Raw genomic sequence first — 27,982 nt, 5'->3', positions numbered from 1 at the left:
AACAGGCTTTGAGCCTGTTGGAAAGCAGGAAGTATAATGAAGGGGCAAAAAAAGAGATTTTTACATCATGCACTGAAAGGTGACAGAAGATGCCTTCAACCTGCCCTGAGATCCAGCCTCAGGAGCAGCCAGGAGACAACTACAGGGACTGTACCTGGGTTTGTGCTACAGCAGGAACATTTCTGTTTGATCCTGCCTAGCGGCCAAAGTTCTCGGAGGCAAAATCCTGTAGGTTTTGCACTTCTGCAGCTGTGTGTTGCTTCCTAGGGTCTCCCATCTTTCTTCCCTTCAAGTCTTGTTTATAGACCTCATAGTGTTTCAGCACATCTCAAAAATTCTTCCTCAGCTTCTCATTGTACTGCAAACGCCCTGCAGAGCAGGACCAGACAGACAAAAGGTCCCAGAGGTATCTGGACCATTGCAACATTTAACAGGTTGTATTTTAAGCTGTGAGGAATGGATCAGGGAGAAAGAATTTAACTCCAGCTGCAGGCAGAAAATCCACACTAAAGACAAATTTGTGCAAAAAGTTTTTGGTGTGAGTTACCAACATAGGAATACTGTGCCTTCTTTCATTATGACAGAAAGCTCTTGGACAAGAATGTCATTTTGTTAAACAGCACATAATGCTCACTGTAGTATAGACAGCAGCACAGTTATCATGCTCTATTTCACAGCATTAAAAATTAGCTATTCTCCAAGCAGGAGAAATCTTCATATCAAAGATTCAAACACCATGGGCTTCAATACTGTCAAAAGAGATTATTTTAATTTTTTATATACCTCTAAGTTGTCCAAAACTTTTTGAGTCACAATGGAAAGTGAATCAGACTTTGGTTCCTGAAGGAGGCAGAAGTCCCAGAAGAGTCCCAGTGAAGGGAGGTTTGGAAGACTCCAAACTCTTCTCATGGCAGACTCTTCCCAGAGCCCAGCCATGACCCACAGAGGAGAGAACGCATTTCAGATGACTCAGTGCTTCTCTACCTGAATATTGAAATGCAGGAGTAAGAAAGGGGGAAAAAGGGATTTCTGAGGCTGACCTTTCAGGTTCGATCTCTGGAGACGCAAAGCTCTCCCTGGAAGGACAAGGACCTCACGCAGACCAAACTTGCTCTTTGACCCTCCAGTAGGCACCCATTCTAAGTGTCATTTCTGTCCCTGATTCACATGAAGAGGTTTTGTGTTCTCAGGCTGGAATCCTCCACTGGAGACCTAGGAGTGGGTGACAGAGTCTAACAGCATCCTCTGTTCAGCTCACATTTCCCCAGCTCTGTTCCTTTGCTATAGTGGGGCACCACAGCCTCCAGTGCCACTTCTGGGATCATGGGGCGGACACTGGAGGAAACACCTCCTTAAACAAGGTACAGAGTTTCCTTGGATCCTTATCACCACAAGACACAAAATGCCAGCTCCTCTCCGTGGAAGCAGTGCCTGCAACCATCTGTACAAGCAGGAAACACCATTCCTGTGTTTGGATACTCCTCTGCCAGGAGGCTTCATCTCATTCCTTGAACTCCTTCCCGCCCTTCCTGCCTTTAACTGCACCCCTGGGTTTGCTGCAGCAGCTGTTCATAAATCTCCTCCCAGCTGGCTGAGCTGATCTCACTGCCCCAAGCCGTGTCACTGTGCTCTGTCCCCCAGCATGAAGTGGCCACGGGCAGTGCCCAGCCCCAGAGCGCCATCCATGGCTACTGCCCAGCAGGAACCAGACACGCTCCCTCTCCTTCCTGCCATTAGAACAATCCCTCAGAGCAGCTTCTGTCACTGGGGTCTGAAGAATGAAGGAGTTTGGTCACAGCACAAAATGCAGGAGTAGCTGCTCTAAGAGGGATTTACTTCTCCAGGAGTGAGAGGCAGAGCGTGGGGAGCTAAGCCCCTCTCCCCCACTCTCCCCAAAAAAGGAGAAGCAGAACATATGCACACAGCCCACTGATTTCTGCTGAGGTGGCCCCAAGCCAGCATACAAAGGAGGCTGGAACAGCTCCGAGAGGACATCTCAGTTAATACCACGGGAAACAATGCTACAGACAATGCCTGCAGTTTTAGAGCCAGGAACAAAGTATAAAGCAAAAAAAAAAAAAAAAAAAAGAGCAGGAAATGGCATTATCCCCTCAGCACACATCCCAGGCCCGATAAATGAGCATTCACCAGCATTTCCCAAGGGCAACTGAGCTCCTGGGGAGGTGTTTCACAGCAGTGCTGAGCTGACCCCTCAGGACACAAAGGATGACCCTGAACTGAGCAAACAGACTTGAACAGGAGATAGGGGCACGAAGGAAAAAAGGAGGAGGAGGAGGAGGAGGAGGAGGAGGCTTCCTCTCCGTCCCAGACTGGCCTGCGGGGAGGTTCACCAGGGGTGCACCAGTCAGCACAAGGGCACGGAGGTGTAAACAGGCTGCTCCTTCTCAGACCTGCTGGGAGGCAGCATGTCTTCTCTCTAACAGTTCGTTTTTGTGCTTGCGGTTTGCAAACGTGCAATGATGGAATCACACAGAGACTGCTCCCTCAGCAGAGGCAGCTCATCAGACTGGCCATGCTTTAGAAAGGTGCCTGTGAAAATTCCAGGTGAGGCAGTAAAATCAAGCACCTTGACACAAAGCTACAGAGCAGATTTTACTTACTTCGGGAGAAAGCAGCATTTTTCTCTAAGGAGCTGATGAGCAGTTGTGGGTTGATTTTTCTTTTTCTAAAGCAGGTTGATGGTGAAAAATCTCAGAACAGTATGACTATCATGAGAATGATTTCTAAAGCAGGAAGCATGACAGCCCCACACCCACAAGAGCAGAAGCAGCTGCCACACACAAGTTGCCAGGGCTGCTCCTGCACCACTTACAGCCATTGGAACTCTGACACTGTCTTCAGAGCAGAGACATGCACAGTGCAGAATTAACTCAAAGCCCAGATAAGACAGGAAAAACAAATGGGAGCTATTACCCAAGTCAGAAGGTTTCTCACATCCTCATCTCAAAGCAGGAACTGTGTACGATAAAGACCAGCCTGAGCTGAAGCTCCAGAATCACCATTGCTCACATTCAGGATTTGCAGCACTCATCAATAAGAAATATTAATAATTAAAACAATCTCTAACCTCACGTAAAGTTCCCTGCAAAACTATTTCAGTGCCTCTCAGACTCTGAATGCTGGAAGAGAATGTTCTGCTTGATGCCAAGGGGGGGAAAAAAAAATCAAAGCAAGTAGTTTCATTTTTATCTGGAACGCGTCCACCTTTTTTTTTTTCTGCACAAAGCCTTTCCGCATTCATTTCAAGTCCGTGCCTGCCACAGGAAGCTGCAGGGTGTGGAGATGACTCCCAGAGCCCCTGGGCTCTGCCCCAGCAGCAGGAGCCAGGGCTGGGAGAGGAGCAGGGCACGGAGCAACAGCGGCACAAGCCCGGCTCGGCTCTCCGGAGCCTCGGGGGCGGCCAGAGGGCAGAGTGGTTCTGCCCGCATCTGAAAAAGCCTGGAAACTGCGGCCTGGCAAAAGGAACCGGCGGGCAGCACCCCCCGCCCTCCTTCAGGGACTCCTCGGGGGAGCAGCTCCTTCCTTCTGCAGAGGCCAGGGCAGCAGAGCTGCTGCTTCCAAACAGGCACCAGCCCCGGGCAGCGCCCGAGCTCCGCGAAAGCAGCAGCAGGAGCCGCCAGGAGCCGGGATCGCCCCGCTCTGGGCTCTAAAGGCCCGGGGATTAGAGCTGCCCACTGCTGCCCGGGCGCTCCAGGCTGAGCCAAGGGCCAGCCCCGGACACAGCCCGGACAGCCCAGCCCAGCCCAGCCCAGCCCAGCCCAGCAGCTGCTCCCTGCCTCTCCCACCCTCTCCTCTCCTGGAGGAGCCTCGGTTCTGCGGCGTGTGTGCGGGATTTGGGAGGTAAAGGTGAAGGCTTTGACCCCTTGCCTTGCTCCCGGCACTGTGAGATGTGCTGCATGCTGCTCATTTTCACGGAGTCCGTTTTTCACAGCGGGGTCCGGGAGTACAAAGCCACAAACCCACTCGGTTACTGATCCCCTGCTCCTACATTTTCAGACTGGCAAGACCAGCTACGGAAAACCTTTTCCAGGGGAATGTGATCAACTGTAAAAAAAGACAAGTACTTACAGCCTCGGACAAACACAACCACATTCCATGACTTTCAGGAGGAATCACGGAACACCCCTCACAAATAACAAACAGGGACCTTTGCAGCCCAACCCAGTTGCTGCCGAGACACCACGGTAATGATCATGCTGAAAGGCTTCATTCACTGATTTCAGAGCCAAACCAGGTACATCGAGAGTCACCTCCTGCTTTTCTCCCAGTCTCTCTGGCAGTGTATCAATTATCACCATGCTCAGATTAACTCCCGTTCCTAAACAAATGGAAAGGTGAATCTCTTCCCCTAAAAACATTTGATAGCATAGTTAGCAACGTGCACTAAACACTTGTAACCCAGAGTCATCTTCCAGAAAATAACTTTGAGGAGCTGTCAGTTCAAACCATCAAATCTAAACTACTCAACCATGTATGGAACCTTTAAGCTTCTGTTGAAAGCCAAAGATGCAGCAAACAAGCTTAGAGGTCTGTAATCAGAGATGTCAGACAGCAACACAGCTTACAGGCCTGTTTTATACCCACCAGAAATACGTCAGCTCAAGAAGCATCACAGTGTGAGGCAAGATTTCCAGCAAGAATATTTTAGTTACCTGGAGCCTGATTTTTATAATCCTCCCTCTTCCAGTACTTCCAGTAACCTGTTGTGGTACTTCCAGTAATAAATAAATAAATAAAACAGGTCATAAAACACTTGTAGGAAAGGCACTTCAGCATTCACCAGACATGCTTTTTAACACAAGGAACAAACAAAAAGAAGGATCTAGTTTGGAACTTGAGGAGTTCTGCTCTGGAGCTAGCAGGATGCAAGAGGAGCCAGAAGGCCTAAATCAAGTGCCAAAAGGTACCTCAGCAGTATCACACATCTTCTGGGAGATGCAGCTTCCCTCAGGAAGCTCTTTAGGCAAGTGCCACCGAGAAGCACGGCTGGGATCCACGGAGGGAGCTCCACACGGCCCCAGAAGCTGCTGCCACCCCAGCTCAGCCTGCTGACAGCCCGGCTCACATGCTCCATGAACACTGAGTCATGCTGCCCAGGCTGGAAAAGGAAGGGGATTTGTTCCAGCAGCTCTGCACTCTGCAGGCAGCACCCCCAGCCCCACCACGGGTGGATCCTCCTGCCCCAGGGACCCCCGAGCTCATGCAAACGCAGTTGGGAACAGACAGCCACATGCACACACCACTTTAAGAAAAGAGTTAAGCCTTTTCTTAAAGGCCTCTTTATTTTTAAATTCCTTCAAAACATAAATTAATTTAAACAAATCAGATGCAAAACACCTGCATTTTAAATTCGCATATATTTTACTGTATCAATCACAGCAACCTCATACAGTAAGATACACAAAAATAGAGCATGGTATCACTTCAATCCAACACAGGTTTGTACTACAGGATTCCATGACTATATACAGGACTTCCCTTTTTCAGAGCAGGTATAGCCCCTGCCCTGGTCACCGTAAAAATTACGTGGCATCACAGTTTTAGTTATTCACTGTAGTGTGAGGAGCCATATGGAAATTGAACTGGTGAACTAGAAGATTCACTGTAGAGCAGCCAAACAGGCATGACACTGCAGAAAGTGAACAAAACCCAAAGAACCACCAAAATGAAAACCACCCTTAGACTGCATTTTAATAGTAAAATTATTTTTAAATTCTTCACTATATACATAATTTATCTACATTTGTGTCGTATTTATATATATATATATTTATAAAAAACATACAAGATTGAAAACCTTGAAATCATTCACTTAAACAATATTCACCCCAACCTTCAGGGTCAGCAAGGCAGTACTTGCCCTTGACATGATGCTCAGTTGCAGTTCCTTGACTCAGAATTTCCCTGATTGTTAAATACACGCTGTTCACTTTGTTTCTTAGTGCAAACTGGACAGTAACTTATTGTTCTCAGCCCTCTGCAAGACCCAGGTTTCATCTTATTTCCATAATGCTTCTGACACCCAGTTATGGCTAAAATTATTTTAGCTATTTTACAACACTAACCTATGTAATTTTCCCCTCTACCTACCTGAAGCCCTCCCCACCCCCAAAAATGTAAGACAATCATTCATGCATGTTCCTGTCACACAGGGAGTGATGGACATTGAAGCTGAGAAGCCTAGACTCTAACAGTGATTAAAGAACCCAAAGTGAATCATTTCAGTGCAAAGTGGACTACAGAGTTTACATCTCAGCTAGAGTTCTTTACAGATATTTTAAACACATTTATTTCTGCACATCAGATTAGGTTGCCTGATACTTTGTGCTAACTAGATATAGTTGGAATAAGGGAGTTAGGATTCTTAGGGGTTTTCTTTTAATAAAAAACTAAAGTCTATTCATAACCAGGTGGTATTTGGGGGTCAAACTGTACAGAGCCCAACACAGGGGAGTCCTGGTTCTCAGCCAGGGTTCCCAAGTGCTATATCAAGAGACAAAGGTTATTTATTATCTGATTCACATCCATAACTGATGGGTTCACTTGAACAGGAGTCACAAATGAGCTCTGATTTTTAACCAGGCCAGTGCTTCACTTGCTGGACTACACTACAGACAGACTGGCAGTGAATTTGGAAGCAAGCAGAACATTGATACTTACAATTTCCATAACCACAAAGAAAAAGCGTGCACTGAGAGCAAAATCCTGCAATTCTTACACAAGACTCCACTCAGATGAGCAGCAGCCTTATCAGAGGGAAAAAAAAAAATAATGTCAGATTAAAACCCAAGAACTGATCAGAGCCAAGAACATCATTCTGCCAGTGGCTATAATAAGCTATGAAATACAGTACAAGGAAAAACAAAAACTCACCTGAACAAATAACCCAGAGAGACTTCATAGTTATAATGATTCTACCACCTTTAAGAACTCAACATATTAAATATTTATTAAAAATAAACTGTTTCCAAATCACCTATTTACAGTACAAAGAACAGTACTTAAACCATGTGCAACAGAAAGAAAATGGACACTCATCTGAGAGGACAACACTCCAGGCATCATCTGAGTGACACAGACATAGGATCACCTCTTTAAAACACCCTACAGTGAGACCCAGAAGGATGATATTGGCAACACTGGAAAATAAAGCACATCTCGTCCAGATTCAGGTTACATAAGCTTGAGATAAACAACCAGGAGAGAAGGGGAGAAGGAGGAAACAAAGACAAAAGGAAGAGAGGTTGTGGTGTTTGCATTTTGGAGATCAAGAAATGCAGACACACATCAAAAAATAGTCCTTGTTGGCAAAACAAGTCATTCACATATTTCCTGCACATTTTGAAGTCGTACTTTGTCAAAAACTGGCAGTGGTTTCATCTCTCATAGAAAATGAGAATCTCAATTCTCTGACTTTATTTTTAAGCACTGCCTGGTTTTATTTGGGCAAGATACGATATAATAGGAAGGTATGATGTCATTTTTAAAAAATACAACAGCTGCCAAGTTTTAAGGAAAAATGTGCTCTTCTCCCCCATTTAAGTTGAACAGCAATGCTCGTTTAGGAGCTACCTAAATTATAGCAGCATGAAATCTAATGGATCTGCAGCATCTGTGAAGCCACAAAAATCAAGAACTGGCACCTGATCACCGAACCATGGTTCCAAACATCTGGACACGTGATTTTGGCAAAGAGGTCAGTGTGGAGTCAGAACATTAGTTAGGATAGCCCTTTCCTCTCCCCCTTCCCTTCCCTTCCCTTCCCAAACAGACTCATGCAGTCTATCTGTAAACCACGTGGGACAGCTGGGATGATTTATAGTTTAGCTGGTTGTTGGGCAGGAACCTGTGCAGGTCGCTCTTCCTGCAGCAGGGGTCGTAGTAGTAGGCGCTGAGGCAGGTGTCACACGAGACCTTGGAGCAGAAGGTGCACGTGTGCGCCGCCCCAGAGCGGTTGCAGAAGCCACAGCGCGAGGTGCCCGAAGGCTTGGGCTTGGAGCTGAACTGAGCAGCTCTGTCTTGACTCTGAGTCTGGGATGCATACTGGGATTTCTCCCTCAGAGCTGCTGCAGGAGACAAGCCATCGCCTGGGAGTGCTTTGATGGAGTAGGAGCTCTGCTTCACCGCCGGGTACTCCTGCCTGGAGCCGAACAGGCTGTCACACTTCTGGCAAACAGAAGTGCCACAAGGGATGCCACAGTTCTGGCACTTGGAGGAAGCTGTCTCTTTGGCTAGATGGGTGCGTTTGTGGTAAACGGGGTTGGCGTCGCTTTTTAACAGCCATACATCAGGCTTAATAGCATCCTGCCTTTTAAAGTTTAACACGCTTCTAGAATCAGGGTCGGTATATAAATCCAAGTCCTCTTGAGCAGAAAAATAGGAGCTGTAAGGGACATTTGTTCTTAGCATGCCATTGTGATGAGAGGAGGTGGGCAAGTATTCATCTGAGCAGCCGTGTGGGGAGCTGGACATGGCCAGCAGAGAGGGCGACGGACGGATAATTTCGTCTTTGATGTCATCCTCTGCATCCACCAGGATGGGCTCCTTCCTGAGGCTCAGCGAGCTCATCAGAGGCGGCTTCTTGCTCTCCCAGTAACTGTCATATGCATCCACCGACTTGGAAGGCTTGCTGACCTTTGGTTTGAAGTAGTCCTTGGAGGCACGCTCGCTGGCCGATTTCTGCAGCACCATGCGAGCCATGGACGTGTTCAGGCTCTCCTTGCACTCCAGGCGCCGCCTCATGGCCTCGGAGCAGCCCCGCACGTCCTCGCTGCTGTTCTTGCGCTCGTTGACCACATCCACCTCGGAGTAACCCTTATCCTTCACCTGCAGGTGGATCTCCAGAAGCTGCTCACATTCCACTTTGGCCAGGAAGAGCTCGAATGCAATCATTTTCACTTGGATGGCATCCACCTGCTCCTTGAGCGTGAACGTTGTTCCCAGGTCCTGGACGTAGCCCATGTAGTTCAGAATCTGCCTCACATCATCTTCTGTTAGAGCGGACTTCACATAATAAACGAAGGGTCCAGTGTAGGTCTGAGGGGGGAATAAAATGAAAACTAGTGGACTAATGCTCAGATAATTCAGTGGCAGAGACCATATAATTAAATCCAGTAATAACGACTCCGAACACATGCAACTGCCTTGCCAAGATGAGCTCCATTTCTGCATCCCTCCTGCTAGCAGATGGAAATTCCACATGAGGGAAATTCAAAGTAGGAGAGTTTTCATTCAATTTAAAATCCTGATTAGCATAATGTCCTCCCTGGTGATTTAAATCACTCTGCTCTGCACTAACATGAAATTTAATGCGTACCAGACCTGTTTGAATTTACAGAAAGTCTACCATGAAAGGCAAAAAGGCCATGATTTTGGGAACTACCCCATCCAGGGACAAACTGCAGCTAACAGAAACTCAGAATTACTGCAGGAGTGCTAAGCTCCTCCTCCATTCAGCCTTACATATACTTGAGGTGCACACTTCTTTGTGCACAGTTACTACACAGTTTCAAATGTCAGTTTTATTTAATTTAATATTAATTCAAAAACTTCCACCAAAAGCAGAGACATGAGTTTCTGCAAGCTGAAATACTCTCAGCATCTGGCACACCTGAGGGACATACTTAGCCCAGCTCAGCCTGGTCTGAGTGCAGGCAGGAGAAGTCTGCCCATCACAAAAAGAGAAAACACAAAACTCAACAGCAGAGAGCCCCCAATGGCACTTCAGCATCCAAGCCCAGCAGAGAGCTCCCATCTATCCCTCTGGGAACCTGCCTTAGATAGATACATTTGAAAGCACCTTAAAATCAAAACATCAGGAACTGAGCACTGCCAAGCAGATAAAAGATATTCTGAAAATAATTCTTTCACACAAGTTCCTTCACCATTATCATACAACTTGTGGGAACCTCAGCAAAGCTTGAGCACACACACTGGGTTTAATACATGTGTCCAGTAACAGCTGTGGCAAGACAAATCAAACCCTAAATCAGCTTAAATCCAGCTTGACCACTCACTACAGTGAAAGCCTCTCCAAGTGGAAATAAAACAGTGCAGCAGAGGAGGTTGAACAACGACCTTAACTAAGCTCTTCTCCTACTTTATAACATTCTAATTGCAGACAGTGCTTGTACTTCTGCTCTGGGGATACTCTCACCAGTGCAAACTTCACTTACTTTACACAGAAACTTTTCTATGGCTTCTGTTTACAAACTGTATAGAGAGAAATATATAATGCTATAAAACAAAAAAGAGAAGCCTTTAAAACAAATGCATGAAATGTATTCACAGAAAGGAAAATAAATCATGTTCTCATTATGGCTACATAAAGTCTTACCTTAATGTTTTTGAACTCCTTTTTCCAGGGGTACAGAAAGAGATTAATTCCAACTGTCTCAAGCATGTTGAATGCATTATGGAGACAATGTAAACTTGAGGATTTCACAGATCTCAGTGAGTTTTCAGCCATCTCATAAAATTTTATCAACCGGAATCTATAAAAGGGATCAATTTTGGGAAGGCAAAGTAAGGCTGCTGCTGCCACTCGCAAGTACTCATCGTTAATAGGACGCTGCTTGTTGTCAGAGGCATTCAGCTTGCATTCATGGAACTGTACATACTTCCTAAATAAATCGTCTTTATATTTTGTATCCATTGAAATCAGATTTTCCCTCGTGCTGGGGGCAGCTACCTCCTCTCTTTCATGGTTGTTTGGCAGTGGGTTGGGTATCTGGCATTAGGAATCCGCAGCAGTGGCAACTGTCCTGGAATGAAAACTGAAAACAAACACAAGTCATCCCAGGTAAACACACCCCAGACGTCCCCAGCACCTCCTGCCCCTTGGGGCTCTCAGAGCTGCAGCTCCCACACAGCCCCTGCAGGGCTCTGAAAAGGCACAGGAGCCACAGACATGCCACTGTCCTGCTTTCCAACATCATTCCTCACCCGTTTTCCAGCTTCCTCCCCGTTTTGCTCATTTTGTGAAAGCATCTGCTTTTCCTCCTCGCCTCTTGTGGCACAGGACTGTCCCAAGGTTGAGCAGGTTTATTGACTTTGCCTTTTGATTTCTAACATTTTCCAGGCTTTTGACAGCCACTGACATTCCTCCTGCTGGTATCCCCAGTGCAGCTGGGGCACCTCTGCAGCCACCTCCAGAGGATCCACTGCTGACTGCTGCAAACCACAGCCCAAATTCCAGCTGCAAGCTGCAAACACCACTGTGATCTTTTCTGCAAAAAAGCTACACCTGCCACCCTCAGCTGCTTTATGGGAATGGAGTAAAACCATTGCTGTGTTTCTGTCATGTATGCTTTTATTTGCAGGGATAGTTGTTTTTACAGATATATTGATCTGCATTTTCAGTGCACTGAGCTCACATACTGAGGTGAAATAGCTGGTGACAAAAGACTCCTAAATGCTGCTTTTACCAGAAGCAAGGTAATTAACAGGCCAAGAGATTCCATCTGCAATGCCTGAGCAACTTGTAATCAAAAAGCAGACCACAGGCTTTGTTTATTACATAAAAAGACAAACCAGCTCTTGACCCAAGGGGAGAGGAGCTGGCAGAAATGAGAGCACTGTTTCAGATGTAGTCAGTCTCAAACAGCACTTCAGAAAAGACTTTTCACCCAGTACGGAGTGCAGCTGCTAGAACACTGATCAACACTCCTGTTAAAGGAAAATCATTGTTAAGAGCAAGATCAACTGAATGAAAGGAGCCAAAACACAAAATACCAACAATCAAGAGGCCAGAGAAACAAACAAACAACAAACCAAAGAGCCTGGTATTTAACATTCCTTGATGAAAGGGTGTGCTCAGTGCCAGCCCCGTGTGGGGAAAGTTAAGTAGCAGTTCTGCTTCTGCTCCAAAGCACACGCTCCTGTCAAGAGACAGACTGTGAATCACAGGAAATGTGGAGTGCTAAATTAACATCTGAGCATAAGGGCCAGGAGCAGCCCCTTCCCTCCCCACGTTCCTCCACAAGTTGTGCAGGATGAAGTCTGTGGACAAAGACAGCAGAGTCTGTTCCTTGGCAAGAAAAGCTGCACAGGAGAATTGCAGAGAGAGATCTTTGTCTGGCACGTCAGCAGAACACCCCCAGGACACAGAGTGATCCTGTGCTGGCAAGGAGCTGGATCCAGAATCACAGCTCTGCCATGCCCCTGCCAATCCCCACCAAACAAAGCGCTTGGCTCCACGTGAGACACGTCAGGGTCAGCAAGTGCCCAGATGCCAGGAGAACTCCTCACCGAAGCCCTGCAGACCACAGCTCCCAGGGCACAACTCCCTGTGCCACAGCAGAGCCTGTGAGCCCTGCCAGGGCTGCTCCAGCACACCGAGCCCCCGGCAGCACAGCATCCCCGAGCAGCCCACCCAGCAGCAACATCCATGGTTACGGGCTCGGGAGAGCCTCACGATGCAACCAGGCACGGATAAATATAGGTTTTAGCAGCACCCTGACTGACAGAATGAACAGAAGGAACAAGGCCGCTTTGCTGCAAGGAACTGACTCCAAACCTCAGAATTTCCCAGAGATGCAAGAATAATGACTCCTGATCAGAGTCCAGTGCCTGCTGTTGAGACAACGTTTCATCCACCCCCAGGGTCAAAACCTCACCCGAGCGAACCAACTGCTCTGACCGCGCCGGACCACACGGCTGTACAAAAACCTTCACATCAATAGGGGAGAAACAGAGGGCAAGCACCCCCATCTCCTAAAGTCACCTTCTCCTACAGAAAACCCCCTCCCAGAGCGCCCGGGAGCCACAACCGCCGGGCTGGGACCCAACGCTCCGGGACACGGCGACTGCGAACGGCACCGGAGCAGCGCCGAGCGCGGGCAGCCCGCGGACCCGCGCACCTGTCGGCGCCCGCTCGGGGCCGGTCCGTGCCCGGGACACTTGTTGCAGAGCCGGGTCGAGAAGTCCCGGGATACCGCCAGGGCCTCCACGGCGGCACGGGAACCGGCAGCTCTCATCGCCCCGGCCGCCCTCGCTGTGCCGCGGCCACGGCGCCCGCCCACCCGCCCGGGCTAACCCCCGCTCCGCGGCCTGTCCCATCCCTCACCGCTCCGCTCGGCCGCCAGGACCCGCCGCCGCTCCACCGGAAGCGCCCGGCGCCCGGGATGCCGCCCCGGCAGAGCCGCGGAGGCCCGGCCAGTGCCGCGGACGGAGCGCGCCCGCCCTCACGGCTCGGGCAGGCCCGCGGCGGCGGCAGCGGTGGCCCGGAAGTGAACGGCGGGGCGGGAGCACTTCCGCTGCGTGACGTCATCGGGGCGGGGCGCGAAGGGCGGGGCGGCCCCCTAAGGCCGCGCTCCGGGGGCTGCCGGAAAAGAAGCGGCCGTGGAACGACTGCGGGGCTGTGACACTGTCGGCCGTTCGACCGCCGCCGTGCCCGGAACGGCGCTGGCACCGCGCGGAGCTCCACAGCGGAGCCGCCGAGCTGGGCCCCGCCCGCCGGCAGCTGGCCGGGGATGGAGGCCGCGCCCCCGGAGGCCCCGCCCACAGTCTGGCCGCGCCCACAGAGCCCCGCGGGGCGGGGACGGGCGGGGCCGCGCGTGCGCAGGGCCGCCCCCTGGCGGCGCTGCGGAAGATGGCGGCGGGCGGGCCCTCGCGGCCCCCGGAGCGGCGGCCGGACCCGCTGTCCCGCCTCACCTGCCCCGTGTGCCTGGAGGTGTTCGACAGCCCGGTGCGCGTCCCCTGCGGACACGTGTGAGCGCCCGCCGCCGGGCCGGGGCGTGGGGACCGGGGCTGGGGCCGCGGGGACTGCGGGGCCTCGGGAGGAGCCGCGGCTCGGGGCCCCGCGGGGCTGAGGGCGGGGGCTCCGCACGCCCCGGCAGTGGGGCACGGTCACCCGGAGCGGCCTTGGGAGGGAGAGCACGAAAAGAAAGCGGGGGGGATAGAAGTCAGTGTTCTTCCACTTTAGCTTCCCGTCTCTCCCGCGGGCATGCAGTGACAGGACAAGGGAGAGTGGCTTCACACCGTCAGAGGGCAGGCTGAGGCTGATGTCGGGGGGAAATTGCTCCCTGTGAGGATGGCAGTCCCTGGCACAGGGTGCCCAGAGCAGCTGTGGCTGCCCCTGGATCCCTGGCAGAGCCCAAGGCCAGGCTGGATGGGGCTTGGAGCAGCCTGGGATAGTGGGAGGTGTCCCTGCCGTGACAGGGTTGACACTGAATGGGCTTTAAGGGCCCTTGCAGCCCAGACTATTCCATGATTCTGTCCAGAAACCGAGGGCACAGAGCACTGTCCAACAGCAGACAGTTCTGGCCATGACAGCCTGGGATCCTCCACCTCCTCCCTTCATGCCCAGGTGCGAGCAGCTGCTCCTTACCCTTCTTAATTGAGTCTGGAGCCTGTGCTACTCCTTTGTGCAGAGGCCATGCCAGGGCAGTGGGCATTGCTGGTGCCCAGAGGGCTGGCTCACCACCTCCTCGTTTTCTCCCACCACAGCTTCTGCACGCCGTGCCTGCAGGAATGTCTGAAGGCCAAGAAGCCAGTGTGTGGGGTGTGCCGCAGCACCCTGTCCCCTGGGAGCAGAGCTCTGGACTTGGAAAAGCAAATTGAAACGACAGAAACCACTTGCAACGGCTGCCATAAAAAAGTATGAAAGTATTTGGAAATTAAGTATATGAGATGTGTCTGCCTAGGGCAAAATAAACTGCTTCCTCCTCAGCTTTCTGCAAAATCAGGTCAAAATGTTTGTGCTGATATGTGCTAAAGGTGTTTGATACAGGCAGCACCTAGATGTCGGCATTCTTTCCACGTTTTTTTGTTGTTACATCTTCAGGAAATGAATTTCAAATGAAAGATCTTGATTTTAAAGTTACAGTGAAACGCTGCTGTGAGCAGGGGTGTAAGGTAACATACCACAGACAGCAGAGTTACAGCTTAACTAACCTGTAATCTCAGAAGTGTTCTGCCTGGCCAGCTGAAGGATTTGAGTTTTCATGCTCAGGTTTCCGTGTCTGCTGCTTTTGCTGAAAAGCATAGCAGGACGTGCAGGTGGGGTGAGCTCACCTTGCTGTGCTGTTGTTGCCTCACAGATGTTCCTGTCCAAGATGCGCAGCCACGCAGCCTCCTGCTCCAAGTACCAGAACTACATCATGGAAGGGGTGAAAGCTGTTACTAAAGAGCCCCTGCACAGCACCAGGTAACACCTCTGCTCTGAAATCCTGAGCTTTTTCTCTCACAAGAGAGAATTTTGAAAGTAAAAGCAGAGTTTACCCCTCTGCTCAGTTTGGGTGCTACTTTTTACCTAATTTACCTAATTAGCCTTGATCCTGCAGCTGGCTGTGCCCAGGTAAACTCTGCTGCTTCTGCTTGGTGTGCACAGCACATCTCTGAGATCAGGGCTTCTGTAGATGTGACTGGTTTTTAAAATGCCTTTGTCTCCTGACTGTACTCACCCACAATGGAGGGAAGTGAGAATTGGTGGCAGCCACTCTTGTATGTGGCTAGTGGGTGGTGCCCTGGCATTTGAGAAAAAAGTGATAAATGGCACTTAGAACATTTGTAGAAGAACTGTAGTTCAGTCTAAATATGGACAATACTGAATTCCCTAAGATACTGTTAGGAGTTTACAACTGATTATTAAAATTAGCTTGCCCTAATGGCATATGTAAATTTTTGCTTTGAAAAATCTGTATTTGTAAAAAATCTCTTTCTCTCCCCCAACCAGGAGCTTCCCAAATCGCTTCACCTTCCCTTGCCCATACTGCAGTGAGAAGAACTTTGATCAGGAAGGGCTGGTTGAACACTGCAAAGCTTTGCACAGCATGGATGCAAAACAAGTGGTAATAAAAATTCTTGGTGCAAGAATTGCAATGAAATCTGCTCTTAAAGCCCCTTGAAACAATGAGTTAGAGACATTTGAATTAAGTAGGTGTAATTACTGCTATTCAGTCAGTGTGGCTATGCTGGTCATGCCTCTAAGCCTGGTGTGGTTCTGTTGTCACCTTTCAGTGGCTCTCTACACCCACTGTAGCTGGGCCACATCCTCTTTTCATCTTTGAAAAATGGCACATTCAGAGTTAATTAGGCACAGCAAAATTATGAAACATAATTTCAAAAAAATGTCAGACATTTAATTTTCTCCTTTTTCCCCCTTGTGTTCAGCAAGAAGATACTTTAAAACTGTTGAGGGAAATGCTTGCAAAAAACAGTGTTTCATTCTAGCAATCTATCTGTGATACTTCCTCTCATGTAAGAGGAATTGAAACATGGAACTGAATTGGAAACTTCCAGTTTTCTGGGAAGTTTTTTGGAATTCCAGATTATTCGGGGGGGGGGTGAAAAAGGTGTTTTTTTTTTCTCTTGGAGAAAAGTGAACTTTTCCTGACACTGAGAAATAATGGCTGAAATCTTCTAAAGCAAGAGGCTTTAATGAGTTCTCATTTTCAGAACATGGGAGAAGAGTAAGCCATTCCATTTCAGGGATCTAAGACATGAGTTAAAATTATTCAGGGTTACCTGAGGCTTTTGCATTGAATGTCCCAGCAAATTCTTGGCCACCACTTTGCCTGCAGAACAGTGACAGCACAAGCCTTGAGGTCCACTCCCCCAGGCTGTCCCTGCCCTCCCTGCTGTCAGCACTAAAGTACTGAACCAACTGGGGCCTAACTGGCTTTTTTTTCCTTGAAGGTTTGCCCGATTTGTGCCTCAATGCCGTGGGGAGACCCCAATTACAGGAGTGCTAACTTCATGGAGCACCTGCAGAGACGGCACCGCTTTTCCTACGACACCTTTGTGGTGGGTGTTGCTCCCCCTGGGGCTCCCTGGGCACTGCTGTGTCCTGCTGTGTGCAGGGGCAGCTCTGGCTGCTGTTCCTGGTATTGCCAGCGTGGCTGTTGTGGTGAGAGCATTTCTGTGTTCCAGGATTACGATGCTGATGAGGATGATATGATGGCACAGGTTTTGATGCGCTCTCTGCGGGATAAATGATCCAGCCAGAAGATTTACTGCAAACCCAAGCTTCCATGAGGGGGAAATGCCCAGCATCCTTGCACTTCTCCCTGCACATCCCAAGATTAACTCAGGCATCCAGAAGTACAGAAGACTTTAATACTATCTCAGTTTTAAATCCTGGTTTGATATTTCTGTACCATTCAGTCTTTTGGTATCATGGTCTCTGACATTCAGCCCTGTCAGCCCCATTTTTCTACTTGCTTAGACTCAGTTTCATTGTAGATCAACATGTAGGAGCCAAGGCTTTTTGCTTTACCTATGCCTAATGGTTTCTTTGGAAGCTGTGTTTGACTGTCTAAAATCAAAAGCATTCCAAATGGAATGGCCTGAACTAGTTAATAAATATCCTCCCAATCTCATTTACATATCTCAAGTGATTGTATGTGAGGTGTACTGGTAGCTCTGTTCCCCTTTACTGACACTTCAGGTGCTAACTGTAACTGTCAGACCAGCTCTCATTGAAGTGACCTCTGATACCTGTGATTCCATAATTTTCCTAGTGTTTCAGTCCTTACAGGCAACCTCCCAAGTGTATGCGAAACATATCTTCAGTATGAGTGTTCAAACTGCAAACTTCCCTAGGAAATCTTTGCACTGTGTAAAAACTAGTTCAAAATACATCAGTTCTATGCATGATGATTGCTTTCCTCCATGCTCTTACTATAATTTCTAGCCTGGAAAATGATCTTTAGTGTTGGTCTTAGTTAAAATGCATAATTTTTTAACTATCTTAGCAAATATTAATCAAAATTGCTGGCTTTATGATTAAATTGGTGGGTTTGAAACTGATTTCCTAATAATTTTAAGCCTTATGCTGATAGGGGAATTCAGAAGGTTTTTTCAATACCTCGGCTTTCTATTTAAACTAAAATTTTCATATATGTTCTTGGGTTTTCCATCTCTCAAGGCAAGCTGGTGGAAAAACAGAGTAATTCATAGCACTGGATAGCACTTCCTTTCTGCTTCACAGATTTTATCAGGTATTTTGAATTCCTGTTCTTCATTAAAATGTTCCTAAAGTAGCTGAAGCTGTACTTGGATTGTTTGCCATCTGGCAGTGTGTATGTAGAGTCAGCTTTCAAGGAAAAGTAAAATACAATGCTGAAAGCTGGACAGTTCCAGCCCCTACTAACTGGATACTCTATGTTCGAGCCTACAGTTTTACCATGGAGATTCATTAATTTTAATTTGATTCTTTCATTAAGTTCGCAGTCGAGCTGCTGAGATCCAAGGCACCTGAGCAGAGCCTGTAAATCACGCAGTGTTGAGATGTCCAATGCAAGTGTTGTAGCTGGAGCAGTGGGCCTGCACCACCCCAGAATTGAGTACTAATTAATTGATTTGAGCAGCAACCTTCTCCCATTGTGCTCTGCAGACAGCAGCATAGCCTTACCCTGAAAATAATGAAACACGCTCCAGCTAAAACCTCATGATTCAATCTCGTGTCCAGCCAGACCTCTGGCACCTCTCAGCTCACCTTGGGGTTTGTATTTCTTCCCCGTGGTAGGGAGGAGCTGTTCTCCCTCTCACGCCTGAGCACCTCTGAGGGGACTGGGAGCCCAGTGCTGTGGGACCTCCTGGTTCTGTGGGGAAAATGCTGTGTTTGGGGGTGTTTTTTTAATGCCTGACCTGCAGAGAGGTGCCAGTCGATTGGGGATTGGTGGGGGATCTCTGGGATCTGGCTACATTGCAGTTTGGTGATGCCCATTGCCAGGAATCCAGATTCCTGCTTCTGTTCTAAGTGCACTTCCATGCAATTCTGACAAAATGTTTAAGGAGCAATTAGAAGCTTCTGAGCAATTACTTTGTCATGAGTTTGACTTTTGAAGACAAGTTACAAATAAAGGCCATTTAATTTATTAAATCCTACCTTTGTGTCTGCTCTTGTCATTTCTTCCTCATGGTCCACGTGTTTCCTTTGAGCGCCCAGAGTGTTTGCTGGGGTGCGCCCGGCTGAGACTCCCTGATGGATTTAAAGCCACTCTCATGAGAGGCACCCTTGTGCTGTGCACAGCCTGCACTCATCTCGTTTGGGTGGTGAGAAAGAGCCTTGGTGAAGAGCAAGCCCCTTCGGGCTTCCGAAGGCCGGGAGTGTCCCTGGAAGGGTGCAGTGCTCTGCCGGAGCTGCTCTCGCCTCGTCAGCAGCTGATCCCGCAGCAGTGTGGGGATAATGCAATCGGACCTGTGAAATTCCCCACGTCTGGCACAAGGAGTCAGCCTGAGGAGGGCAATCAGCGCGGACAGACACGATGGGAGGAGCCGGCCTTGCAGCTGAGCTGTTCTACCAAATGAATTTGTCTCCAGACAACGACTGGTCTTAATAGGTCTGATAGATTGTTGTCAGCATCACTTTCTTAATGCACAGGCGTTGCTTCATCTGGAATTGCAGCGGTAAATGCTTGTGGTCTCCTCAGGCTGGGGGAAGAGATCTTGCCAAAGCATAAGGGCTGTATTCCAGGTCCTCCTGTCACCTGACTGAGAACAGCAAATTTTCTTCAAGGCCTTTGCCCAGCTCTACTGGACACTCACTGGGGAGCCCACTTCAGAAAGGATTGACCTACCAAGGCTGTGCTAAGTCATGGAAAAGCAAACGAGGGATATGCTTGCCATCCTGAAGCTTTTATTTGGTTTAAATATACTAAAAATTACAATGGGGCATTTGCCTGTTTTGGGAGTGGGCTTTTGTTTGTTTTTCTGACATATAGCTTTGTGTCACAGTTGCATTGGTCTGTGCTTCATCAAAAACAACTCATTTTTATGGTCAAATTACAGATGAGGACTGTCGAAACCGCTACGAAAACTTGCTTTCCTTTCCTTACTCCATTCCCAAAGCTCCAGAAAATACTCAGCACTTAGTGAAAATCAGCACTTAGTGAAAAATTGGTGCGCTTGATACTGTCTTAGATCTCTCTTCTAGTTCTTTTCACATTTATTCTGTCTTTACAGATGCTGGGGTTAAAAACAAACACACAAACAAACAAAAAAAAAACCTCCGTGCAACTTCTGGGAGATGCTGGAGTGTTCCGTGCAGTGAGTGAGGGTCCCTCGGCAGCCGGGATGAGCCCCGGAGCAGCTCGGGCTGTGCTGACGGCAGAGGGAGGTCTTGCATCTCAGAGAGAGCGGGGCTCGCTCCTCCCGGCACCCTGCTCGCCCCAGCCCTCCCGGACTCAGGGGGCTGCCGTGGGTTTCAGGGAGCTTCTCCAGCCTTGCGGTGAGGGTTCACACGCCGTCCCGTGGCCAGAGTTTCTCTTTTCCCCACCACAGCCTCCCTTGGCCTGAGGAACTCTGCTCTGCAGCCAGATGTTCAAGGTGCTTCATGGAGATGTGAGGCTGGGATGTAAAAAGAATTTTCAGCAGACTTGTTGCTCTGGAGGCGGTTGATGTGCACTTGTGAGCTCCGTGGGCCAGCCCTTGTGTGTCTGCGACTGGAGCTGTGCCAGGGGCTGGTGGCAGGTCTGCTCTGCACGCCTCGGGGCTCAGCTGATGCCCTCTCTGACGGTGAGGGTGGGACGCTTGAGAAACTCACTGCCTCTTCCAGCCCGAGAACCGCTGCAGAGCTTCCCCTCCCCTGCGTCCTGCCCTCTGCCCCTGTCATGCTGGCTCACAGGTAGGTCAGGTGTCGCTTTCTCCCTTGATCTCGTTTTTTTTCCCGCTAGCACAGGCAAGTTTTTTCCACACACTGTGGTTGGAACAGATCTGATTATTACCATTTCAGAAAGAACACAGGAATCGCCTTTGCTTCTTGAAAGAAAACCACCTGGCTGTGTTCCTCGTGCAAGTGTCCCCACTGTAACCACATCCTCGGCAGGTGGAGGAGCGGGGGGGCACCTGCGCAGCCCCCGGGCTGCTGCCCCCGCCCCGCCCCGCCGGGAGCGGCACCTCTGGAGCGCCCGGAGAGACGGAGGGACCAGACCTTTGTGATTTGTGTCCCCCAAGGCCTTCAGCCGCACTTTTCCCCTGAACTTCAGGCTGATCCAGGGATGAGTTTTGCAGATAAACACCCGCTGAAGGCCACGGGCATTCCCGCAGCAGAAGAGGGATGATCCAGTACCAGAGCACATGGCTGCAGGGGAAAAATTTGCAAATGCGTCTGCTCTGGGCAGGATGCGCGTGCCTGGCAGGACAGGCTCTCCAAGCTGTTCCTGCCCCGAGGAAAGGCTGACAGTGAGCTCGGCCCCTGCGCTGCAGCCGTGCCAGTGGAAAGCTTTGCTCCCACTTCTGCATTTCATGTCGTTGTGGCTAAACAGTAAGATACGGTCAAACAGGGGCTGGCGCAGCCATGTGCGATGTGTGACGGCTGAGTCACGAGTGGCCCGTGAGAGCACATCGGGTGGCAGGGCAGGGAGGGAGGCATTCCCAGCAGGACCTGCTCCTCCTCGGCAGCCGCCCGCAGCTGCCTCGGCCCGGAGCGCAGCGCGGCTCCTGCAGCAGGTGCCTGGAGCCGTGCCCGAGCCCTTCCAGAGGGGAAACTCCACGTGAGCCGCAGGGCCGGGATGAGCTGGGAGTCCAGGCTGCGCTGTCTAGCTGCAGGACTGGTGCATCGCTGCCCACCGCTGCCCCGGCGCCCGCTAGCCATGCCTGGGCACCTTCCCGTGGGCGCACGGCCCTGGGGAGCGGGAGGCCACAGGGAGCGTGTACCTCAGCGGGGCTCTGTGACCCACCCTGCCCGTGGAAAAGAGTCAGGGGAAGGCAGGAGAGAAGAGAACAGAGGAGAGCTTGCTGGGGGCACGACTGCTCTACCCAAAACCAGAAAAGAAAATGTGTCAGGTGCTGCTGACCCGCGGCAGCGGGAGGGAGTCACCGAGGGCTGCGCCAGAGGGATCCATCCCGCCGCTACAAAAGTCACTGCCTCTTCCGAGTGGATTATTAACCTGTGATGAAGCGTGCCTCACCGCAGGGCTGTGTCCCACCCTACACGACAGCCGTGGGGAAGGGGAAGGACAGGCACCAGGGACTGGGGGGATCACCGGCAGGCACAGCGCCTCCCTCCAGCCCGCAAGGCCGGTTTGCCCACCTTGGGCGAGGCTGTGGGTCAGCCCAGGGCTCCGCTCCCACGGCAGCACGGCCCAGGGAAACGCGGGAGAGAATCCAGGAGCGGCTGATGCAGTAGCGGTTCTTCGTACTCCAGCACCGGGGGAAGCAACGCGGCCGCACCGTGGGAGCGGGCCCCGGGCTCCATCCCCCCGGCCCCCGGCGGCGGGGCCGACACCTGCCCGTGCCCGCCCCGCCCCATCCCATCCCATCCCACCCCGTCCCGTCCCGTCCCGTCCCGTCCCGCCCGGCCCATTGGCTCCGGCCCCGAGCCCGCCCCACGCCGCGCCCCCGGCCACGCGCTCATATCAGCGGGAGCGGCGGCACTGCGGGGAGATACCGGGGTTGCAAGATGCCGCGTTCTTTTCTGGTGAAGAAGCACTTCTCGGCCAGCAAGAAACCCAACTACAGCGAGCTGGAGAGCCAGGCCGGTGCGTGGGCAGGACGGGCGGCGCACGCGGGGGGCTCTGTGGGGTGGGGGCTCCGGTGCGGATTTCCCTAAGGCTCCGCACAGGAGCGGGCGGGGCCTGACCGACTTTTCGCAGGATTGAGGATTTGTTTGGTTGTTTGTTTATTTCAATTTTGCGCGTCTCGCGGGCGCGATCCCGTGTCTCGGGATGCTGAGCCGCTCCCTGGTGCCCCGGGGGCGTCGGTGGCACCGGTGGCTCCCTCGTGGGGTGCACACGGGTGGGTGGGAACACGGGGTTCTCTTCACCCCATCCCTCGCGGCAGGGTCCCTGTGCTGTAAGCTCGGTCCCCTTCGCCCCGGGATGGGCTGGGGTCCCTTTGCTCCTCCGACTCAGGGGTGCCAAGGGATGGGTCCCAATGAGCCCGCGGGGGTGGGTCGGGCCCCGCTGACCGCCGCCCTCTCCCGCAGTGCTGGCCGCCCCGCTGCTGTTCGAGACGTGTCCGCTGCCCGTCATCCCCCCGCCCGAGGTGCTCGGCCCCGGAGCTTACTACCCTCCGCTGGTGTGGGACGCGGGGCTGCTGTCCAGCCTGTTCCCGGGCGGCCCGGGCAGCGAGGCTGCGGCCGGCGCGGCCCCCGCCCTGGACCTGACGGCGCTCTCCAGCGAGGAGGATGAAGGCAAGAGCTCGGGGCCCCCCAGCCCGGCCTCGGCCCCCGCCGCCGCCGAGCGCTTCCGCTGTGCCCAGTGTGCCAAGGCGTACTCCACCTTCGCCGGGCTCTCCAAGCACAAGCAATTGCACTGCGACGCCCAGGCCAGGAAATCCTTCAGCTGCAAGTACTGTGAGAAGGAGTACGTGAGCCTGGGGGCTCTCAAGATGCACATCCGGAGCCACACGCTGCCCTGCGTCTGCAAGATGTGCGGGAAGGCCTTCTCCCGACCCTGGCTGCTGCAGGGCCACATCCGGACGCACACTGGTAACGTCCCCTCTTGTCCCTCTGCCTCCCTCCCTTATCACCTCCCGCTTCCCTGCTCCGCTGCCCCAGCGAATCGGCGGGCCGGGTGTTATCTGGGAAGATAAGGGCTTCCCGGACCCCCTTGGCACATCTTTCTAAAATGTCCTTTAAATATCCTCTTGGCTGGAATGGAGCACAAGGTCAATGCCCAGCCTGTAAATCTGTGCTGCTGTTCTGACGGCATAGGCCTCACCAAAGTATCGTGAAGTGGGGCTGTGAGACTGCTGGACCCCCCTCCTGCGCACCGCCGTGCCCAAAGCACCCCTCCCTGCCCGTAGAGAGGGCTCGCAGCCAGGGCAGAGCCTCAGCTACAGCTGAACGCTCCGTCCCCAGGGCGGTGATGAGCCCGGCTCCGGGCACGGCTCCCGGCTCCGGGCACGGTGCTGCCGGGATGAGCCCGGCTCCGCTCGGCTCGGCCCGCGGGCAGGTGCTGGAGGCACCTGTTGGCGCGGGGCCTGTGCGCAGCTGCAGCCCACCCCGCTGCCGCGGCCGCCCCGACAAAGCATCTCCCGAACATCCTTTGTGGGGCTGTGGGACGGTGTAATTGTGACTTGGCACTGATTTCACACCCTCTTAACGTACTAAAGATGATGGCTGAAGGAAGCCGGGTAGACTTAATTGTGCTTTCCAAATTGAGCATACACATTTGTTTCCTCCAAAAGAGTCTTTCTGGGAGGAATTCGCCCTGGCCAGGCTTTTCAATGCGAACCGGGCAGGAGAAGGGGGAGTGCAGGGCTCGGCGGAGGAAATAGCTCCACTCACCCTGGGCTGGCGCCTCGCAGCCGCTGCCTGCTATGATATAATTAACACACAGCGCTCGGCTGTCCTGCCTTGCTGCGAGCCCCTCGCTCGGCTCCCGCAGCAGACGAGTCTCATATCTTCGTTCGCGTGTGCGACTGCCCTACTACTTGCAGATGTTTCCAGCCTTCGTTTTCCGTGGTTCGTAGGAAAGGTTTTTGTGGGAGCAGACAATTCGCAAGCCGGCAGTTCTCCCCCGAGCGATGCTGTACATACCCGGCTTTCCCCTGAACAATAACAGCCAGCACTTCTTTTCACTGTGCTCTGCACAAACTTTGCCTAATGAATGGCTCCTTCTTTGATATTCCCCATGTGTTGATGCACTGGTTAATTGGGAGCGTTTCTCTTTGTCCCATAGGTGAAAAGCCCTTTTCCTGTACACACTGCAACCGGGCCTTTGCTGACCGCTCTAATCTCCGTGCCCACCTGCAGACCCATTCAGATGTAAAGAAGTACCAGTGCAAAACCTGCTCCCGGACTTTCTCCCGCATGTCGCTGCTGCACAAGCACGAGGAGACAGGCTGCTCTGGCTCTCGCTGAGGACTCCTCTCCCCGGGCCTCTCACCACAAACACCTAGAACTAGTTTCTGTAGGAGTTAGTTTCCTCCATCGCCACTGCAGCGTGCGCCGGGCTGGACGCTGCTCCTCCGGCCCCTGAGACCCTCACACTCCTCACTCGGTGCCTCCAGGGCAATGCAAGATCCTGATCAGAGTATGCTGAGTTGGAAAGGACCCCTCAGGATCATCGAGTCTGATTCCTGGCCCCGTGCAGTACATCCCAAGAACCCCACCGTGTGCCTGAGAACATTGTCCAAACACTTCTTGAACTCAGACAGGTTTGGTGCTGTGACCACTTCTGCCATCCTGGTGTCTGGGGTGCAGGCCTGGACTCGGGGCCGAGTGTGTGAAACTCGGGCGTCGCTGTCCTGCCCCAGCCCCTCGGCAGGTGTCCCCCCCCCCTTGCCAGAGGCACTCGGCACCTTGCAGGGCTGGACCTGCACCCTGCCCCCCCGGTGTTGAACGCTGCAACCCCATGTAGCTTGGGGAGTTGGGGTTTTGGAGTTGGAATTGTTTGTTTTGGTTTTTTTGTTGTTTTTGGGTTTTTTTTTAACACCGTAACCACTTGGTAACTTTTAAGAACCAGTATTTTTTTGATGAAGGACAAGACACTCCCCCATACCCCAGTGTATATAACCCGCCCGTAGAAGGTGTAACTATGCAATAATACAGTATCCCAGTAGTTGTGAAGCAGCTGCTTCTCCCCAGCACAATGACAATTTGCAATGCCTGCGAGATTAACAGTGTCCATGAAAGGCAGGGGTAGCCATTTCAAACCCCAGCCCTGTTTACAGAGCAGCTATGCACTCAAGCACCTGTTAATATGACTCTTAACAACTGCTTTTCAAGAGAACTGTGACTAATAGCAGGCACTTGTCAGCTGATACAATGGTGGCCTGTCCCAAGGCTGGCCACCGACAGGTGTGTGCCAAAAGCCCTATTTATGGGTATTGACAGGTGCCTCCTGAATGCATCTTTCTTTGGACATTGTTTTCATGGAATCATTACAAAGAGGATGTTTACATTTCAAAGGTACACTGGTATTTATATTTTTGTGCCACAATTTTGTACTGATGAAACTTTTTATATAATATACAATTTATTGATATTCAATAAAATCGTTAATTTATAATAGGGTTTTGTGGGTGCTTGGGGTGAATGTGCAGCTGTGAGGGGGAAGTGCTGTGTGGACTCAGGCTCTCCTCCCAGGTGGTGCTCTCAGCCTCTGGCTGCAGGTGACTGGGAAGTGGCATTTGCTGGAGGGAAAGTGCAGAGCACTTGCCTCACGGGAGAAGAAAAGGCACGCTCATCTCCTGCCGGCGGGCTGGGGTGGCTCTCCCAGGCTCCTTGTGGGAAGCACAGGAGCCTGTCCTGTCCCTCCCAGCCTGCTCGAGTGGGTGCTGGTGTCCCCCTGGAGCAGCTGTGGCACTCCCTGGGGAGCAGGTCCGTGTCACAGCACAGGGGCTGCGCTGTCCCTCGGGGCGGTGAAGCCGCCTCTGGCTCTCGGCAGGACCCTGAAGCTCCCCGGGGTGGCTGAGCCGATGCGGGCGGTGCGGCAGCATCCCTGGCCCAGCAGAGCTCCGCAGCACAGGAGGGGCTGTCCCATGCCCGGGGGGCTCCGAGGGGCGAGTGCTGCGGGATACCCCAGGCTCTGCCTCCAGGATTTCCACAATGAAACTCCCGACGCCCTAAAGCAGCTGCCTTGCACCTTCACAGCCTCCTCCGGATTTGGGCTGCTTCAGAGACTGCAGCCAGGCCTCCCCCAGGGACGGGAATTCTGTCCTCTCCTCATTTCCCCAGTGCCATGTCCCGGACATGAAGGGACACGCGTCTCCAGGCTCTCATCCCCCTCCAGCCCGCGGGCGTCCGGCTCCCTGCGCCTCTCGCGGGGGCTGTTCGGAGCAGGAAGATGTGTGTGGCTGTAAAAGTCAGCAGAGCTGCTGCTCGGCCCTTCTTTAATTAAGAGCTCACCCGGTATAAACTGACTTTCCCAGCCGAGTTGGACTCATTACTCGATTATTAAGCAGGGCAGGAAGTTTTGGGTTTGCTCTTGTGTGTGCTTTTCTTCCTTTTCCCAACAGGAAGCGGGGGAGGGGCACTAATTACTTTCAGCTTTCCATCCATAAAATACTGGAGCCGCAAAAGCAGCTAAATAGTTAAAAAAAAAAGGAAAGAAACAGACCAATTTTGAGAAGGGACCACCTGCAGGAGCTGGAAAAGAGGGTCAGGAGTGGGTGCGCTGGGGGCAGCAGCCCTGGCACCCCGGGAGGGGTTGGCTTTGCAGCTCTGACAGCATCAGGGCCCCGCACCGGCTCTGCCTTGCCCCTGCCCCCCTGTGCCAGGGCTGTCACCACGAGGGGACCCCGACCCTTCCCGTGTCATTCAGGCTCTCGCTCCATGCCCGCACTGGCACCCACAGGGGAACTCTGCCAGCTCCCTCTCAATGGGCTTCAAATGATATTGGTCAGGCCGGCGGTGAGAGCTGTGAGAAACCTCCTCCTTAGCAAGCTTTGCTGCTCTCAGTTGTGCTCTGGCTTTGTCCAGCGCCTGGCTGGGACGCCAGGCTTTTAGAGGGAAGGTATAAACCGGGTGGAGAGCAGCCTAGGCTCGACTGACAAATCCCGCTGGCATTCAAACACAAATGCAGCCTTAAAACACTGGGGAAAAAAAAAAAAAGAAACGCTGCCTGTTCTGAATCACAAAAGCACAGCCCACTGGCACTTGGGCTGCTGCATCTGCTTCTTGCCCTGCCCAGCACCCTGTGCCCTGGGGACACGGCTGCTCAGAGGATGTCCCACCCCTTGGGCCAGTGCCTCAGACCTCCCCAGGTGTCGCCCGGGTCTGGACCAGCTGCTGCGCCATCGCAGGATGATGAACGCGGTCCAAATCTCTCCTTTTCTGACCAGCTACTCAGTTTACTACTGCAAAAATGTTTCCGTTTTCTACCTGAGGGATGTTGGGGTGAGCAGAGGGTCGAGGACCATGGCCGGGACACCCATAAGTCCAGCTCAAGCCAGCTCCACACAAGGGTCGTCCCGTCTGGCCTGTCTCTGCCCTGGCAGACCTCTGGGGCTCTGGGATGGTGAAACGCACCCGGCAGCTGAGCCTGAGGATGAGTGGTAATTTTTTTTCCATTTCCCGTTCTGAAGGAAAGCCGCAGAGCAGCGTCCCTGGCAGCAGAGCCGTGCTGCC

The 27,982-nt window shown here is 52.0% G+C and overlaps 3 protein-coding genes across 7 annotated transcripts; 2 read left to right on the top strand and 1 right to left on the bottom strand.

The window, feature by feature from the left end:
• Positions 1-5,309: 5,309 nt before the first annotated feature.
• Positions 5,310-13,225, bottom strand: SPATA2 (spermatogenesis associated 2). 3 transcript variants are annotated; one of them, XR_009933780.1, is made up of 3 exons: positions 10,358-11,269; positions 6,682-9,057; positions 5,310-5,650 (listed from the first exon to the last, which is right to left on the bottom strand). XR_009933780.1 is itself a non-coding variant. In XM_062505094.1 (3 exons), exons 2-3 carry the CDS (start codon positions 10,673-10,675, stop codon positions 7,804-7,806), a joined length of 1,572 nt encoding a protein of 523 aa, XP_062361078.1. In that variant the 5' UTR covers positions 10,676-10,796; positions 13,088-13,225; the 3' UTR covers positions 5,310-7,803. The 3 variants fall into 3 exon arrangements, 2 of the variants coding, with proteins under 2 accessions (XP_062361078.1, XP_062361080.1); XM_062505094.1 differs by adding an exon at positions 13,088-13,225 and having other exon boundaries at positions 5,310-9,057; positions 10,358-10,796; XM_062505096.1 differs by having other exon boundaries at positions 5,310-9,057; positions 10,358-10,514; positions 10,641-11,269.
• A 382-nt stretch (positions 13,226-13,607) lies between these two features.
• RNF114 (ring finger protein 114) lies at positions 13,608-18,852 on the top strand. 3 transcript variants are annotated; one of them, XM_062504839.1, is made up of 6 exons: positions 13,608-13,731; positions 14,470-14,620; positions 15,063-15,169; positions 15,698-15,809; positions 16,660-16,767; positions 16,894-18,852. In XM_062504839.1, the coding sequence occupies exons 1-6, from the start codon at positions 13,613-13,615 to the stop codon at positions 16,957-16,959; spliced, it is 663 nt and encodes a 220-aa protein (XP_062360823.1). In that variant the 5' UTR covers positions 13,608-13,612; the 3' UTR covers positions 16,960-18,852. The 3 variants fall into 3 exon arrangements, with proteins under 3 accessions (XP_062360823.1, XP_062360821.1, XP_062360824.1); XM_062504837.1 differs by having other exon boundaries at positions 15,698-15,812; XM_062504840.1 differs by lacking the exon at positions 13,608-13,731 and adding an exon at positions 14,186-14,329 and having other exon boundaries at positions 15,698-15,812.
• Positions 18,853-22,366: 3,514 nt separating this feature from the next.
• On the top strand, positions 22,367-24,772 carry SNAI1 (snail family transcriptional repressor 1). The gene is made up of 3 exons (XM_062505182.1): positions 22,367-22,445; positions 22,892-23,395; positions 24,591-24,772. The coding sequence occupies exons 1-3, from the start codon at positions 22,367-22,369 to the stop codon at positions 24,770-24,772; spliced, it is 765 nt and encodes a 254-aa protein (XP_062361166.1).
• Positions 24,773-27,982: the final 3,210 nt, after the last annotated feature.

Source organism: Cinclus cinclus, chromosome 18 (assembly GCF_963662255.1).
Source record: "Cinclus cinclus chromosome 18, bCinCin1.1, whole genome shotgun sequence".
Taxonomy (NCBI): Eukaryota; Metazoa; Chordata; class Aves; order Passeriformes; family Cinclidae; genus Cinclus; species Cinclus cinclus.
The sequence above is the reverse complement of the archived record's forward strand: the minus strand, read 5'-3'. Positions and strand labels throughout refer to the sequence as shown.